Raw genomic sequence first — 17,167 nt, 5'->3', positions numbered from 1 at the left:
TCGCTGACAGCCTTGACAGGACAGTCCCTTGTGTTGAGTGGGGACTAGTTTTTGTTGTTTTTTTTTTTGCGGTACGCAGGCCTCTCACTGTTGTGGCCTCTCCTGTTGTGGAGCACAGGCTCTGGACGTGCAGGCTCAGCGGCTATGACTCACAGGCCCAGCCGCTCTGCGGCATGTGGGATCTTCCCGGACCAGGGCACGAACCCGTGTCCCCTGCATCAGCAGGCGGACTCTCAACCACTGCACCACCAGGGAAGCCCCGAGTGGGGACTAGTTTTATGTGTGACTAGGCATATTTTTTTATTCTGATGATGTTAATGAATACTCACATAGCAATTAACACAGCTTCCACATAGACCATCCAGCACAAGGGTGGCACACAGAAAATTGTGAAGAGGAGGGTTAGAAATGAACTGTCTGTGCTCCTATCAAATGCCTGCCTCTTCATTTAGGTCCCACCCATTACCTCCTACCTACTCGGACATCTCTCTAGCAGCTTTCCCTCTCTATCAGATTTTTCCCAACAGCATACATGTCTGCTGTACATTCTCATATCTTAAAAAAAAATTGCTAACATCTGTATACCCTATACAGTCTCATTTCTCTTCTTCCTTTTACAACACAATTTCTAGCTATAATATTGTCTCCAATTTCTCACTGTATGCTTTCCCTGACACCCATTCCAGTCATGATTTGCCTCCACTGTTTTTCTGATACTTTTCTTGTGAAGGCCACCCCTGACCTGAATACTGCAGTGTCCACTGGTCCTCATCTTACTTGAACTCAGAACAGCAGTTAACACGATCACTCCCTTATCCTTGAAACCTTTGTCCCTTGGGCTTGCAGAGTACCCCACATTCCTCCTTGGTTCTTTTCTTAGGCCCCTGGCCACTGCTTCTCTTCTCCCAAACTCTTAGCATTGAAATGAACCTTTCAAAAAATTCTCCAGCTACAGTTATTTCCTTGGGGATTTTTACCCAGTCTGTTGGCTTTAAATACCACCCACATATTCTAATGATGAACAGATGTCTAGCTTGAAACCAGCCTTCTCTCTTAAACTCCAGACTCAGATGTCTAACTGCCTCTTTGACATTCTTCAGTTAGGAACCTAACACCTAACAAGCAAGCTCCTGGTTTGCCCTCTTTTATTTAAGAGTCAGCCCCACCCTTGTCGTTGTTGAAGGCAACAACCTCAGAGTCTGCATCGACTCCTGTCCTCCTCTCACATCGTACATTTAACCCATCAACACATCCTGTCACCTCTGCCTTCTAAATATATCCAGAATGCCACCTTGTCTTACATCTCTACTGCTACCACCTGGACCAAGCCATCATCACCTCTCCCTGGGTTATGGTGACAGGAGCTGTGTCCCTGCTTGCATCCTTGTTCTTCGTTAGTCTGTGCTCATTACAGTAGATCCTTTACAAATATTTGTCATATCCGGTCATCCTAAGTTCAGACTTCCCAGGGGCTTCCCATCCGGTTGTGAGTCTCACGGTGACCCATGAGGCTCTGGGTAACCTGCCCATTCACCCTGCGTTATCTTTCAGACATCATCTCCTACTAATCTTCCCTTCTCTCACGTAGCTCCGGGTAAAGGGCCTCTTTCCCTCAGATATCTGCGAGTAACAGTCTCTCACCTGCTTTAATTTCACACTGACGTGTTAGTTTCTTAGGGCCTCCCTGTTTTAAATTCCATATTTCATGCTTTGTGTTTCTTTCATCACAAAAATATGAAAGACTCTTGAGGAAGAGGATTTTTTTGTCCTGTTTTGTTCAGTGTTACCTTTCCATGTGTCTGGCACAAAGCAAGTGCTCAACAAATATTTATTGAAGAAATAGGTAAACAAAAAACCCAAAGTCATTTATTCAACATCTATGGTGTAAGTATTAATCACGATTAAACACTTTTCGGGCCTCCCTGGTGGCGCAGTGGTTGAGAGTCCGCCTGCCGATGCAGGGGATGCGGGTTCGTGCCCCGGTCTGGGAGGATCCCATGTGCCGCGGAGCGGCTGGGCCCGTGAGCCATGGCCGCTGGGCCTGCGCGTCCGGAGCCTGTGCTCCGCAACGGGAGAGGCCGCAGCAGTGAGAGGCCCGCATACCACAAAAAGAAAAAAAAAAAAAAAAAAAAAAAAAAAACACTTTTCATTCATTAAGCACTTTAATTGAAACTTCATAACCATCACGTGTGATAGATAATGTACTAGTTGTGTATCAGAAAAATGAGATTGAATTACTCAGTGGAATTCTCCAAGTGGGGAAGCTGGCATTCCAATTCTGACTCCAAGTCCAGGGCTCTCCCCTTGGTTATCAACAGGGAAGAATTCCATTTCCACCTTAGGAGAATCGTTAGATATTTCCATTTGGTATCTCTACTTGTTGAGGCCAGAAGCATCTCTCTTTTTTACTACTGTGTCCTCAACCCCAGCAGAGGGCCTGGCACATGGTAGGGGCTCAGAGGATATTTGTCTACACAGCTAAGTTACCATGTTTGTCCAGCTGATGGTCCCGTGGCTACCATAGTCTTAACTTATGTGACGTATCTCCTTTTGACAAAAAGCCAAGTTGGAGCTGGGATAGGGGAAGAAAGTTGAGAATTATAAGGGAAGCACAACTAGGAATACTGGGCATGTTTCCCAAAGGCAGGTGACTAGCCACGGCCTCATTCTCTGCTTTCATTTCATGAAATCTTGTTTTCAGCCTTTTGTTTCCTGTTCTGCTTCCATGGAGGGGGGAGGCTGAGAATGCCATAGAGAATACCCCGCTCAAACCAAATAAATGCCTTCTAAGATCACTGGAGTGTGATGCTTCTCTCTGAGGGTGTATTTTCTTGTGCTGGGCTGGAGGAGGAAGGGAAAAAAGGATTTAAACAAAAGGAAAAGGATTCAAGGGAAATAATAGGATAAAGAAAAAGTCACCCTAATCTGATGCCTTCTGTCTCTCCATCAGCTTTCAAGTAGTTTCAGCCGAAGAACTTTTACTGCAAATGTGGTTTTATATTTTACCTCCTTTACAGTGGGAAAGCCCTGACTGCACTGGGACAAATAGTTATTTACCCTGCTGTTTGCAACTTTTCTTAAAAGCATATTTATTTATTTATTAAAAACAAAATTTTTTAACATCTTTATTGGAGTATAATTGCTTTACACTGTTGTGTTAGTTTCTGCTGTATAACAAAGTGAATCAGCCATACGTATTCATATATCCCCATATCTCCTCCCTCTTGCGTCTCCCTCCCACCCTCCCAATCCCACCCCTCTAGGTGGTCACAAAGCACCGAGCTGGTCTCCCTGTGCTACATGGTTGCTTCCCACTAGCTAGCTATTTTACATTTGGTAGTATATATATGTCCATGCCACTCTCTCACTTCGTCCCAGCTTACCCTCCCTGTGTCCTGAAGTCCATTCTCTATGTCTGCGTCTTTATTCCTGTCCTGCCCCTAGGTTCTTCAGAACCTTTTTTGTTTTTCTTAGGCTCCATATATATGTGTTAGCATACGGTATTTGTTTTTCTCTTTCTGACTTACTTCACTCTGTATGACAGACTCTAGGGCCATCCACCTCACTACAAATAACTCAATGTCGTTTCTTTTTATGGCTGAGTAATATTCCATTGTATATATGTGCCACATCTTCTTTATCCATTCATCTGTCGATGGACACTTAGGTCGCTTCCATGTCCTGGCTATTGTAAATAAAGCTGCAATGAACATTTTGGTACATGACTCTTTTTGAATTATGGCTTTCTCAGGGTATATGCCCAGTAGTGGGATTGCTGGGTCATATGATAGTTCTATCTTTAGTTTTTTAAGGAACTTCCATACTGTTCTCCATAGTGGCTGTATCAATGTACATTCCCACCAACAGTGCAAGAGGGTTCCCTTTTCTCCACACCCTCTCCAGCATTTATTGTTCGTAGATTTTTGATGATGGCCATTCTGACCGGTGTGAGGTGACACCTCATTGTAGTTTTGATTTGCATTTCTCTAATGATTAGTGATGTTGAGCATCCTTTCATGTGTTTGTTGGCAATCTGTATACCTTGTTGGGAGAAATGTTGATTTAGGTCTTTTGCCCATTTTTGGATTGTGTTGTTTGTTTTTTTTGATATTGAGCTGCATGAGCTGCTTGTAAATTTTGGAGATTAATCCTTTGTCGGCTGCTTCATTTGCAAATGTTTTCTCCCATTCTGAGGGTTGTCTTTTGGTCTTGTTTATGGTTTCCTTTGCTGTGGAAAGCTTTTAAGTTTCATTAGGTCCTGTTTGTTTATTTTTGTTTTTATTTCCATTTCTCTAGGAGGTGGGTCGAAAAGGATCTTGCTGTGATTTACATCATAGAGTGTTCTGCCTATGTTTTCCTCTAAGAGTTTTATAGTGTCTGACCTTACATTTAGGTCTTTAATCCATTTTGAGTTTATTTTTGTATATGGTGTTAGGGAGTATTCTAATTTCATTCTTTTACATGTAGCTGTCCAGTTTTTTCAGCACCACTTATTGAAGAGGCTGTCTTTTCTCCATTGTATATTCCTGCCTCCTTTATCAAAGATAAGGTGACTGTATATGAGTGGGTTTATCTCTGGGCTTTGTATCCTGTTCCACTGATTTGTATTTCTGTTTTTGTGCCAGTACCATACTGTCTTGATGACTGTAGCTTTGTCATATAGTCTAAAGTCAGGGAGCCTGATTCCTCCAGCTCTGTTTTTCTTTCTCAAGATTGTTTTGGCTCTTCGGGGCCTTTTTTGTTTCCATACAAATTGTGAAATTTTTTGTTCTAGTTCTGTGAAAAATGCCAGTGGTAGTTTGATAGGGATTGCACTGCATCTGTAGATTGCTTTGGGTAGTAGAGTCATTTTCACAATGTTGATTCTTCCAATCCAAGAACATGGTATATCTCTCCAACTGTTTGTATCATCTTTAATTTCTTTCATCAGTGTCTTATAGTTTTCTGCATACAGGTCTTTTGTCTCCTTAGGTAGGTTTATCCCTAGGTATTTTATTCTTTTTGTTGCAATGGTAAATGGGAGTGTTTCCATAATTTCTCCTTCAGATTTTTCATCATTAGTGTATAGGAATGCAAGAGATTTCTGTGCATTAACTTTGTATCCTGCTACTTTACCAAATCCGTTGATTAGCTCTAGTCGTTTGCTGGTAGCATCTTTAGGATTATCTATGTGTAGTATCATTTGATTTGCAAGCAGTGACAGTTTTACTTCTTCTATTCTGATTTGGATTCCTTTTATTTTTTCTTCTTTTCTGATTGCTGTGCCTAAAACTTCCAAAACTATGTTGAATAATAGTGGTGAGAGTGGGCAACCTTGTCTTGTTCCTGATCTTAGTGGAAATGGTTTCAGTTTAAAAGCATATTTAATAAGAAAAAAAGATATGTATTTAAGCAGATAAAGTTAATCCATCCTCTGTAGCAATTCCAAAGCAATCAAATTTTTTTGTAAGGATTGTCATAACTCTTTTAATGTTATATACATCAGTTATTCAGGTGAGTGAGGAAGCAGGCATCTTAAATTTTACAATTCTGCCAATATTAATTTTAAGTCACCTTTTTTGAAAAGAACATATACAACCTGATTGCAAGTTCAGAAGTGTGGAAAGGAATCAAGGAAGTTTAAAGTTTCCCCACTTATAAAATATGTCTCCAAGAACACTGAGAATAGTGTCTGCCACATAGTATACTGTATGAAAGTGTTGGTTAAATAAATAGAAATAAATACGCTTCCATCTACCTGCCCAGAGAAAACTGGAAGGAAAATGGCCCAGAAACTGACAAGGGTTAACAGCAAAAAAAGGACAGTTTTCCTTTTCCCCCCTCTTTGGCCAGTTTCTGTCCAGTGAATCTGGCTCCACTTCTGGATAATTCATTCGTATATACTCCAATTCACACCTTGAAGCTCTAAAGTAAGAGAAATGAGAGATTTCAGCTACAACTTCTCACTTACTGCACAGGTCTTATGTATATGTATTTAGCTGTAGTTTTCAAGACAGATCTCCAACTGAAATGTTCCCTGCTGTTTAAGAGAGAAAATGCATCTTTGTTTTAAGTGAATTTACCTGAAGTGGCCACTTTCTGGTACTAAGCTTATTGAACAAGGCATCTCTTTTGTATGTCTTTAGAGAAGTAAGCCACTAGTTTCTTGTCTGTTTTCTACTTTCATTTTTTTTTTTCATCCAGCAACACTATACTACATAGCTGTATGATGTTTATGATGGTTACATTTACATGTCAACTTGACTGGCGGGGTCCCCAGTCACACATTATTCTGGGTGTTTCTGTGAGGGTGTTTTGGATAAGATTCACATTTGAATCTATAGATTGAGTGAAGCAGATTGCCCTCCCTAACGTGGGTGGGCCTCATCCAATCAGCTGAAGGCCTGAATAGAGCAAAAAGCGTAACCTTCTCCTTGAATAAGAGAGAATTCTTCCAGGCTTTGAACTGGGATGTATCTTTTCCTGTTTTTGCACTCAAACTGAAACATCAGCTCTTACTGCATCATGAAGCTGTCCACCCTTGGACACATCTTGTTGGTTCCCTTTCTCTGGAGAACTCTGACTAATACAATGTTAACACACGAGCTGCTCAAGCATGTATAATCAGTGATTTCTGTGCATCGCCCACACTGGATCCCTATTTTCTGCCATCATTCCTTCAGCAGTTTTAAGTACCTGTTTCTCAGAACCCATCTCCTGTGCCACGAACAAAGATTACAGAGAAACGAGGCACATCCTTATTCAAAGATTATTGTCACACGTCAACAGTATACACATTTCTAGAAAGACTGTCTAAATGGAGCCACACAAACATTGTTATCAAGTAGAAAAGATGTTTATGTGGGAAACTGAGCCATATCTTGTGACTTGCTGAGGTAGAGATACTATTTTGGCTGTACTTGGTGAAATATTAGCCACCATAGCTACTACACTTTCTGCTGTGAGAGCATAGACACTGCTTGGGTTTGAACCTCTTCTCTTTCTGTTTTCTAGTTGTGTTAACTTGTGCAAATAAATTTCTGGACATTTTATTAAATGTAAAATAGGAATAAAAATAGTGCCTGTATTGTAGCATTTTAAAAGATTACATAGAATATTTGTAGAAAGTTTAGAAGAGTACCTGCAACCTACCATATTTTATCAAATCTAAGATGCTGTCAATTGTGAAATATACTATTGTTTTGTGTATTTCAAAGAAAGAAAAGCAAGGCCAATTATAATGGTAAGATGCTATCAGTTGTGACACATCCTGACATGTTAAAATATGTATCTTAAAAATCAATGAAGTACCATAGTTGGTGCTATATAAATGAATAAAATTCGAGAGCAGGCAAGCTGATTATTCAGAGACAAGATTGAATAGAAAAAAAAAACGATTTGCATTTGTGGATGGTTATCTAAATAGCAACAAAATTCTAAGCAAACTGTAATATTAATGAATGTTCACATCACTTCTTGACTATTCTAGGAAGTTACTAAAGCGTATTTCTTTTATTTTCTTAATGAGCTTTAGAGCTGCTTTCATTATAGACTCTCTAGGACCATTAAAAATCTAATTAAGGCATGATGGCTGTTACAGACAGACTGAGTGTTTGTGCCCCCACCACCCACCAAATTCATATGTTGAAGCTCTAACCCCCAAATGTGACTGTATTTGGAAAGAGCGTCTGTGAGGAGGTGATAGAGGTTAAATGAGGTCATAAGGTGGGCCCTAATTTAATAGGGCTGGTGTCCTTAGGAAAAAAAGGAAGAGACACCAGAGTGCGTGCTCTCTCTCTGTCTCTCTGTCTCTCTCTGTCTCTCTCTCTCTCTCTCTGCCATGTGAGGACATGGTAAGGAGGAGGCTGTTTAAAGCCAGGAAAAGAGCTCTCACCAGGAATTGAATTGGCCAGCACCTTGATCTTGGATTTCTGGCTTCCAGAACTCTGAGAAATAAATGTCTGTTGTTGAAGCCACCCAGTCTGTGGTAGTTTGTCGTGGCAGCTGAGCAAACTGAGACAATGGCCAACAGGGAGGGTGGTCACTGAGAGAAGACTGAGGATGAATTCATCCCAGCCACCCCTTTTCCCCCTCATGGCTACTCATTACCTGTCCAGGACTGTTTGACCTGAAGTGCTTATTTGCAATTGGAAACTACAGAAAAGATCTCCCCATGAACTCTCCCCAGTCCTCACTTTTCTGCTTACTTGGTGCTAAAGTCCCATGCTACTTTACCGACATTGTAATTACTCTTTATTTTTTACTTATTTACTTTTTTACAGTTGTACACAACTACCTATGGGAAATCAACACTCTTCTTGCAAACATTTAATTAGGTTTATAGTTTTAATTATTCCTTTCATATTTATGTTTTCCTCTGTAGTGGATTGAAAACTTTCTCTCATGCTGGCGATTTGACTCTCTGGGTGCTCGTTCCACTTTTATGTATTTTACAAATGAAACTTTGCCTTAGTGTTTGTTCTCACCATTAATTGGATTTTGCTTCCACCATTTAAGATAGTATGACAGGGAAGGGCCAGAAAAAATTCACCATGATATAGAGGTTACTTTGTAGAAGGTCTATCTTTATGGATTAAAAATCTGAAATACAGAATTTTAAAAAGGAGCTTTGTTTTTCGAAGCACATACACCAAACAACAGAAACCAAGCAAAGCATTAACCTGTGGGAATCCTTGGGGAAACCTGTTTTAACGAGTAGATGATCTCTTGTAATTCACAGAACAATATATATGTTAATGGTATATCTGAAAATCATGAGGGTGCTCAAGGGTGCCTGAAAAGCTTGCCTTTCAGTAATAATTTCTAAACATTGCCTCTACAATCTTGTTTCCATTGTATTTTTTTTTATCAGAGCAAAGGTAAGTCTTTCCATCTTGGTATAACCAGAGTTGGTGTATTAGTTATCCATTGCTGTGTAACAAATTAGCCCCGACCTTAGATGCTTTAAACAATCAACAAACAGTTGGCCCTTGAACAACATAGGTTTGAACTGTGCAGGTCCACTATACTATGATTTTCTTCAATAAATATGTACTGTAGTAGCACACGACCTGTGATTGGCTGAATCCATGGATGCATAACTACAAGTAAGGAGGGTCAACCATAAGTTATACTCAGGTTTTCAACTGGGTGTGTGGGGTCAGCGCTTCTAACTCCTGCATCGTTCACAGGTCAACTATATATTATTTACAGTCTTTGAGCAGCAGGAATCTGGGAATGGCTTAGCTGGGTGGTCCAGACTCAGGGTTGTTAGATTGCAGTTGAGCTGTTGGCTGGGATTGTAGTCTTTGAAGCCTTGACTAGAGCTGTAGGATCCACCTCCAAACTCACTCATGGCAGCACACAGCATGATTTCCTCCAGAGTGACTGATGAGCAAGCAAGGGACTACACCGCTGTCTTTTATAACCTGACTGTGGAAGTGATAAACCATCACTCCTGATGTGTGCTATTGGCACTGGCACACAGACCAGTGCTGGTGCGGTGTAGGAGGGAATATACCTAGAAGCTCACTTACAGGGTTGTTGGCAAGAGACTTCAGTTCCTTGCCACAAGGGCCCCTTTATAGGGCCACTTATCCCATGGTTTCCTTTGAGTGAGTGATCCAAAAGGCACAGAAAGGGTGACCACCTAATTTTGGAAGTGACATATTATCAGTTCCTCTGCATGCTATTGGTCATAAAGACCAACCCTGGTACCATGTGGGAAAGGACTGCACAAACGTGTGGACAGTAGGAGGCAGGGAGCATTAGGGACCATCTTAGACGGTGGCTGCCACAGCTGACATGACCTTGAACAGAACGACAGACTCATGGAGTGGAATCATTTCCTCAGGTCCAGCCATGAGAATGGGTCCACTTAGTGTGAAGCTAAGTTCTCTCTTGGTTTTACAATCTCCTGATAATTTTCCAATAAATTCTCTTTGGCTTAAGTGAGCTTAGATCACTTTCCATTGTTAGAAGACTCCTAACGGATAAAATGGACTCCAATATAAATTAAATGTAAACCATTTTCTGTTTGTTACAGGACTATGGAAGTCAGTTTTATCCTTGTTGGCGATGGGAGGTAGAAATATAGAATTGTGGACAGAGCAGTGAGAACCTGTGGTGCTAGGATGGGAGATGCCAGTGTGGACTTAACGCTACACACACACACACACACACACACACACACACACACACACACACACACACACACACACACACACACACACACACACACACACACACACACACACACACACACACACACACACACACACACACACACACACACACACACACCCCCTAGGTCTATCTGCCCTCTCAGCCCCAAATCACTCCCTGGTAGCAATGAATAAACCTTTGTGCCAAAGTCCTGGTTTCTAAATCTGAAGCCCCACTAAAAACAATCAGGGCTCCTTGGAGAAAAATGATGAGGGCAGGGAAAATCTGTCACATCTTTTGAGCCAGAAAGTTAGTTAAGATCTCAAAGCATAATGGGGATATGTCAAAATGACACAGCTGCCAGTATGAAGGGGCTCCTCCTGTCTAGATCTGAGATAATATGAATATTAATATAGAATCAGTTTTGCAACCATCATATTAATAATTGGTTCTGGTGGAAGTCATCAATGGATGCTAAAAATAGTGGGTCAAAGTTTGAAGAGTGGGGTGTTACCATAGTTTGAATATATTTCCCCTTAAAATGCTTATTAATTACAAAGGGCAAAATAGTACCTTTAGAAATGGAGAAACCTGGCAGCCACCACCTTAAGCATGTGATTAAAAGTAACAGCACCAAAAGCTGGATAAATGACATTATGTGCCTCCTGATATGCACTGAGAAGGACATGGTGTCACTTCTGGGGCAATCTGCTAAAAGTGCATTGCCTGACTCTAATCAGGAGGAAACATCAGACAAATCCAAACTGAGGAACATTGTACAGAATAACTGACATGTATTCTTTAAAAATGTCAAGGTCAAGAAAGATAAAGGCTGAGGAATAGTTTCTAATTAAAGAAGGCTAAAGAAATGTGAACTAAATATAATGTAGGCTTCTGCATTGGATCCTGGGCAGGGGTGGGGGGAATGGCTCTAAAAGACATATTTGGGACAAGTGGAAAAATTTGACTGTAGATTGTCAGTTATATTAATAGCATTGTATTAATGTTAAATGTCCTGAATTCGTTAATTATGTCAGAGAAAGTCTTTCTTCTTGGGAAATACACAGTATTCAGGGGTGAAGGAGTGTCCTGTCTGCAACTTACTCTCAAATGGCTCAGAAAAATATATGAAAGAGAGTGAATGATAAAGCAAATGAGGTCACATGTTAATTAACAATTAGGGAATCTAGGTAAAAGGTCTTATATCAGTTTGCTATTGTTGCTGTGACAAATTATCATAAATTTAGCGGCTTGTTTCTGTAGGTGAGAAGTCTGGCACAGTTTGGCTGGTTTCTCTGGGTTAAAATCAAGATATCCGCAAGAGAGCCTTCCTTTATGGGGGACCCTGGGGAAGAATCTGCTTCCAAGCACATCCAGGTTTTTGGCAGAATTCAGTCCCTTGTGGTTGTAGGACTGAAGTCTCCATTTCCTTGACTCTTGGCCCCTCCATTTTCAAGCCAGCAATGGTGCTTTGAGTCCTCCTCATGGTTTAAATCTGAATTCACCTTCTGCTTCATCTCTCTGCTTTGAAGGGCTCATCACCTTAGCTCTACATGGATAATCCAGGATAATCTCCCTCTCTTAAACTTAACCAATTAATAACCTTAATTACATCCGCAAAATCTCTTTTGCCATGTAAGTAACATAGCATAGCCATTGGTGTGATACCAGGGGCTAAAGGTCCTGGAAGCCAAATTTCTGTATACCTCAGTTTTATAGGAGTTTTTTGCACTATTCTTGCCACCTTTATATAAGTGTAAATTTACATCAAAACAAACAAAAAGGATTCATAAACGTAGTATACATGGAATTGGGAAACGTAGTCATGGCATCATTCACATCTTTGGTACTTTCATTTCTTCCTAACAGCACTGGGTCTGTTTTGCTCCCCTGTTATCCACCAGGTCACCACCAAATCAAGCAAGGGACCTGTGAGGTGGTCGCAGTGCACAGGTGCTGTAACAAGAACCGCATAGAGGAGCGATCACAAACGGTCAAGTGTTCTTGCTTCCCAGGACAGGTTGCTGGCACAACTCGGGCTCAGCCTTCTTGTGTTGAAGGTAAGACCTTTCTGGTCAGTTTCCCTAATGTTGCAAAAGGACCGAACACTAAAGAACCCCCTACTTTGTTGTCTTTGCAACTCAAAGAAAACTAGGGCTGCACCTACGTCAACTATGTCAGTGTCATTTAAAAAATGAACATAAATATAACCCCACAAATTTCTTAATGACTAGGGTATTAATGATGTTTCCCAAGAGGTACCAATGAGGAGTTCTGTTAGTGGACAATCAGGAAGATATGCTTTGATTTCTGCTTGCCCAACTCTCTCTCCAAATATCACCCACTGGAGCAGTTTCTTCCCTAGACATGCTTTTCTGCCTCCTCTAAAACTCTATTCAGAAAGTCAGCAACCTGGTTTTCTCACCTCGTGTTTGATGTTATAGACTAATATTCTCTTTATTTCTAGTTTACTATTTATACAACATCTCTGGAGCAAGTTCCCTGAGAATAGTTTGGGCTATCATTCATTTGTTGTTTCCCTATCCCCTAGCAGAATACGGTGCCAGTGGTTTAGAAAAAAAATGAATCAATGTTGATGGTTGTAGGTGGAGGCCTGGGATTGATTCCTTTTGATGCCCCCTGGCTCCTTCCAGCAGACACCTTGTTAGAAACAAGTATCAGTCCCCAGGGGGACAGATGCATGAGGTTAAGTCTTGTAGCAGTTTCTCTACAGTGGTGTGAAACCTCCCTGAAAACGAACACTTCCTGTCTTATCTGATGCATTTCTAAAGGTCAGCAGTTAAAACACACACACATTCTTATCTCTAGAATCATACAGTCACAATAATTAATCACATCCCACCTACCCTACCAAACAGACACACATTTGTAGACTGTTTGGTGTACATGTATTGTATACATACCAGTGCTACGTATCAGCATGATCTCCGCCACCTTTCAAACTGGAAAGTGAACGTGGAAAATTTCCCATCTAGAATTCCTCACCAGAAACCCTGGGGGCCAAATGTGTTGCTGAATTCAGATTCTGTCAGATTTAGTTAAGGCAACATAGTGCATATGCCATCTATTACCTAACAGACCTAACCCCATAATTACAGATATTAATATTTATACAGTAAAATATATGAATATTCATGCAGGATGGGATAAGGCAAGATGAAGAACCTCATGTTAATTCAAGTCAGGTATTGCTGCCATTCTAAAGAAATTCTTGCCATTTTCAGGGCTTTTTGGATTTGGGGCTTAAAGGATTGTAGGCCTATATAAAAAAAAAGGTAAGGATCTTTAACATTAAAAAAAAAAACTTGCTAAGTTTGTCTCCCAAGCTGGGGCAGTTCAGTGTATATATTTGCTCCATTACTGAATCCAGATCACACTCATTTTGCCTCCTTGCTCTCTCTCCAATCAGTCCACTCTTCTCTACCCCACTGTCACCGCCACAGTCTAAGGGCCTAATTACATTTTGCTGAGCTTACGACTCTTCGTCTTTCAAGTTTCACGCCGTAGCCAGAATGATCCTTCTACAGAAACAACTCATTACGTCACTCCCATATTTAAAACCACACTTCAGTGACTTTCCACTATCTTTAAAATGAAATCCAAATTCCTTACCATGGCTTGGCTGATGAAGCCCTGCATAATCTCGTTCAGTCTTACTTTTTTCTTTGAACTACTGAACCCCAGGCAAACTAGAGTCTTTTCTGTTCCCTTTCATCTCTGCACTTCACCTGTCTATATCCATTGCCTGAATCGTTGCCTTCATCCCCCCAACACACATTTGTCCACTTAATGCCTAGTCTCTTTTCAAATCTTCTATGTATTTTTGTATCTCCCCATACTTGCAGTTCATGATGTGCATGTTGTTTTGTTGTAAAAACTTGTTGAATGTATGCTTCCCATTAGTCTGCAAGTTGCTTCAGGATGGGAACTGGGTCTCTTATTTACATCTCCCTGCAGTGGCTGGTGCATGATGAGTTTTAGCACAGGAGAGAATTATTTCATCTTCACTAATCACGGATTCATTTTGAAAGGTAACAACAATGGTTGCTTGCCTCTGTAGATTTTATTTAATTTTTAATTAACAGTTGTAAAGATGTTTAATGTTTTTATTGAAGTATCATTGACATACAATATTATGGGAGTTTTAGGTGTACAACATAGTGGTTTGACATTGATAAACATTACATACTGATCACCAGGATAAGTCAACCATCTATTGCCGTACAAAATTATTGACTCTATTCCCTGTGCTGTATATTACATCCCCATGGCTTATTTTATAACTGGAAGTTGGTACCTCTTAATTCTCTTCACCTATTTTGTCCAACCTCCCACACTTCTCCCCTCCGGAGACCACCACCAGTTTTTTTTCTGCATCTGTGAGTCTGTTTCTGTTTGGTTTTGTTTGTTGTTCTTTTTTTTTCTTTAAAAAATTTTTTTTAGATTCCACATATAAGTGAAATAATATGTTGTCTTTCTTTGTCTGACTTATTTCACTTAGCATAATACCCTCTAGATACATTCACATTGTTGCAAATGACAGAATTTTCTTCTTTTTGTGGCTGAGTAATATTCCATTGTATATATATACACCACATCTTCTTTATCCATTCATCTGTTGATGGGCAGTTAGATTGTTTCCATACATTGGCTATTGTAAGTAATGCTGCAGTGAATATAGAGGTGCATATTTCTTTTCCAGTTAGTGTTTTTGTATTCTTTGGGTAGAGAGCCAGAAGTGGGGTAGCTGCTGGATCATATGGTAGTTCTATTCCTAGTATTTTGAGGAATCTCCATACTGTCTTCCATAGAGGCTGCACCAATTTAAATTCCCAACAACAGTGTATAAGGGTTCGCTTATCCCACACGTGATTGTTTTCTTAATTTTTCTTAGTTTGTTATTAGTTTATGGAAATACAGTAGATTTATGTATATTGATTTTTGTATCCTGCAACTTTAGTGAATCCACTTATCAGTTTTAATAGTTTTTTGGTGGAGTCTTTAAGGTTTTTTTAATCTATACTTATGTCATCTGCAAACAGTGACAGTTTTACTTCTTTTTTTTCTAATTTGGATAACTTTTATTTCTTTTTCTTGTTTGATTGTTGTGGCTAGGACTTCCCACACTGTGTTGAGTAAAAGTCGTCATAGTAGGGATCCTTGTCTTGTTCCTCATCTTAGAGGAAAAGCTTTCAGCATTTCACCATTGACTGTGATGTTAACTGTGGGTTTATTGTATATAGCCTTTATTATGTTGAGGTACATTCCCTCTATACTCACTTTGTTGAGAGCTTTTAATCATAACTGGATGTTGAATTTTGCCAAGTGCTTTTTCTTTATCTATTGAGATGACTGTATGATTTTCTCCTTTATTTTGTAAATGTGGTGCACCACATTGATTGATTTGCAGATATTGAACCATCCTTGAATTCCTGGAATAAATCCCACTTGATCATGGCATACGGTCTTTTTAATGTACTGTTGAATTAGGTTTGCTAATATTTTGTTGAGGTTTTTTGCTTCTGTCTTCATCAGGGATGTTGGCCAGTAATTGTCTTTCTTTTTTCTTTTTTTGGTGTACAGTCTTTGTCTATAGTTTTAGTATAAGGATAATGAGTTTGGAAGCATTCCTTCTCCTCTTTAACTTTTTGGAATAATTTGTAAAGGATAAGTATTAACTCTTCTTTAAATGTTTTATAGAATTCATCTCTGAAGACATTTGGTCCTGGACTTTGTTGTGAGGGTTTTTTTTTGTTTTGTTTTTTGGAGTATACTTGCTTTACACTGCTGTGTCAGTTTCTGCTGTACAGCAAAGTGAATCAGCCATATGTATACACATATCCCCTCATTTGTGGATTTCCTTCCCATTTAGGTCACTGCAGAGCATGAGGTAGAGTTCCCTGTGCCATATAGTAGGTTCTCATTAGTTATCTATTTTATACTTGGTATTGATAGTGTATTTATGTCAATCCCAATCTCTCAATTCATCCCACCCCCCCTTCCCCCTTGGTATCCTGTTGTGAGTTTTTGGATTATTGATTCAATTTCAATACTAGTAATCAATTTGTTCAAGATTTTCTATTTCTTCCTGATTGTCTTAGAAGAATGTATGTTTCTAGGAGTTTATTTCTTTGAGGTTGTTCAGTTTGTTGGTATATAATTATTTCTACTGACCTCTTACGATTCTTTGTATTTCTGTGGTGTTGGTTGTAACTTCTCTTTCATTTCTGATTTTATTTACTTGGGCCCTTTCTTTTTTTTGCTTGATGAGTATGGCTAAACGTTAATCAATTTTGTTTATATTTTCAAAGAACAAGGTCTTAGTTTCATTGGTCTTGTCTATTTTCTTTTTAGTCTCTATTTCATTTATTCTGCTCTAATATTTATTATTTCCTTCTGCTGACTTTGGGCTTTCTTTGTTCCTCTTCTTCTAATTCATTTAGATGGTAAGTTTAGGTTGTTTGAGATTTTTCTGGTTTCTTGAGGTAGGCCTGTATCACTAAATTTCCCTCTTAGAACTACATTCACTGCGTCCTATAGATTCTGGAAAATTGTATTTTTATTTGTTTCAAGATATTTTCTGATTTCCTCTTTGATTTCTTCATTGACGAATTGGTTTTTGGGTAACATGTTGTTTAGTCTCCACGTGTTTGTGTTTTATCCAGGTTTCTTTTTGTAATTTGATTTCTTGTTTCATACCTCTGTGGGTGGTTGAAAGTGCTTGATTTCAGTTGTCTTAAATTTATTGAGACTTGTTTTATGGCATAATGTGATCTATCCTGGAGAATGTTCCACGTGATCTTGAAATGTATGTGTTTTTTCTGCTTTTATAGGAAACTGTTTATTTTATACTGGAGTACAGTTTATTAACAGTGTTGTGTTAGTTTCAGGTGTATAGCAAAGTGATTCAGTTATACATATACATGTTTCTACTCTTTTTCAAATTCTTTTCCCATTTAGCTTATTACAGAGTACGGAGCAGAGTTCCCTGCTGCTATACAGT

General features: G+C 39.5%; 1 protein-coding gene across 1 annotated transcript in view; it reads left to right on the top strand.

The window, feature by feature from the left end:
* TAFA4 (TAFA chemokine like family member 4) overlaps positions 1–17,167 on the top strand; it is a 122,595-nt gene that overhangs the window by 91,509 nt on the left and 13,919 nt on the right. Inside the window, exon 3 of the mRNA XM_060111497.1 lies at positions 12,048–12,203. Coding sequence (XP_059967480.1) covers positions 12,048–12,203 — 156 coding nt within the window. The remainder of the gene's footprint in view (positions 1–12,047; positions 12,204–17,167) is intronic.

Source organism: Mesoplodon densirostris, chromosome 10 (assembly GCF_025265405.1).
Source record: "Mesoplodon densirostris isolate mMesDen1 chromosome 10, mMesDen1 primary haplotype, whole genome shotgun sequence".
NCBI lineage: Eukaryota > Metazoa > Chordata > Mammalia > Artiodactyla > Ziphiidae > Mesoplodon > Mesoplodon densirostris.
Note: the sequence above shows the minus strand (reverse complement) of the source record. Positions and strands in the feature narration are given on the sequence as shown.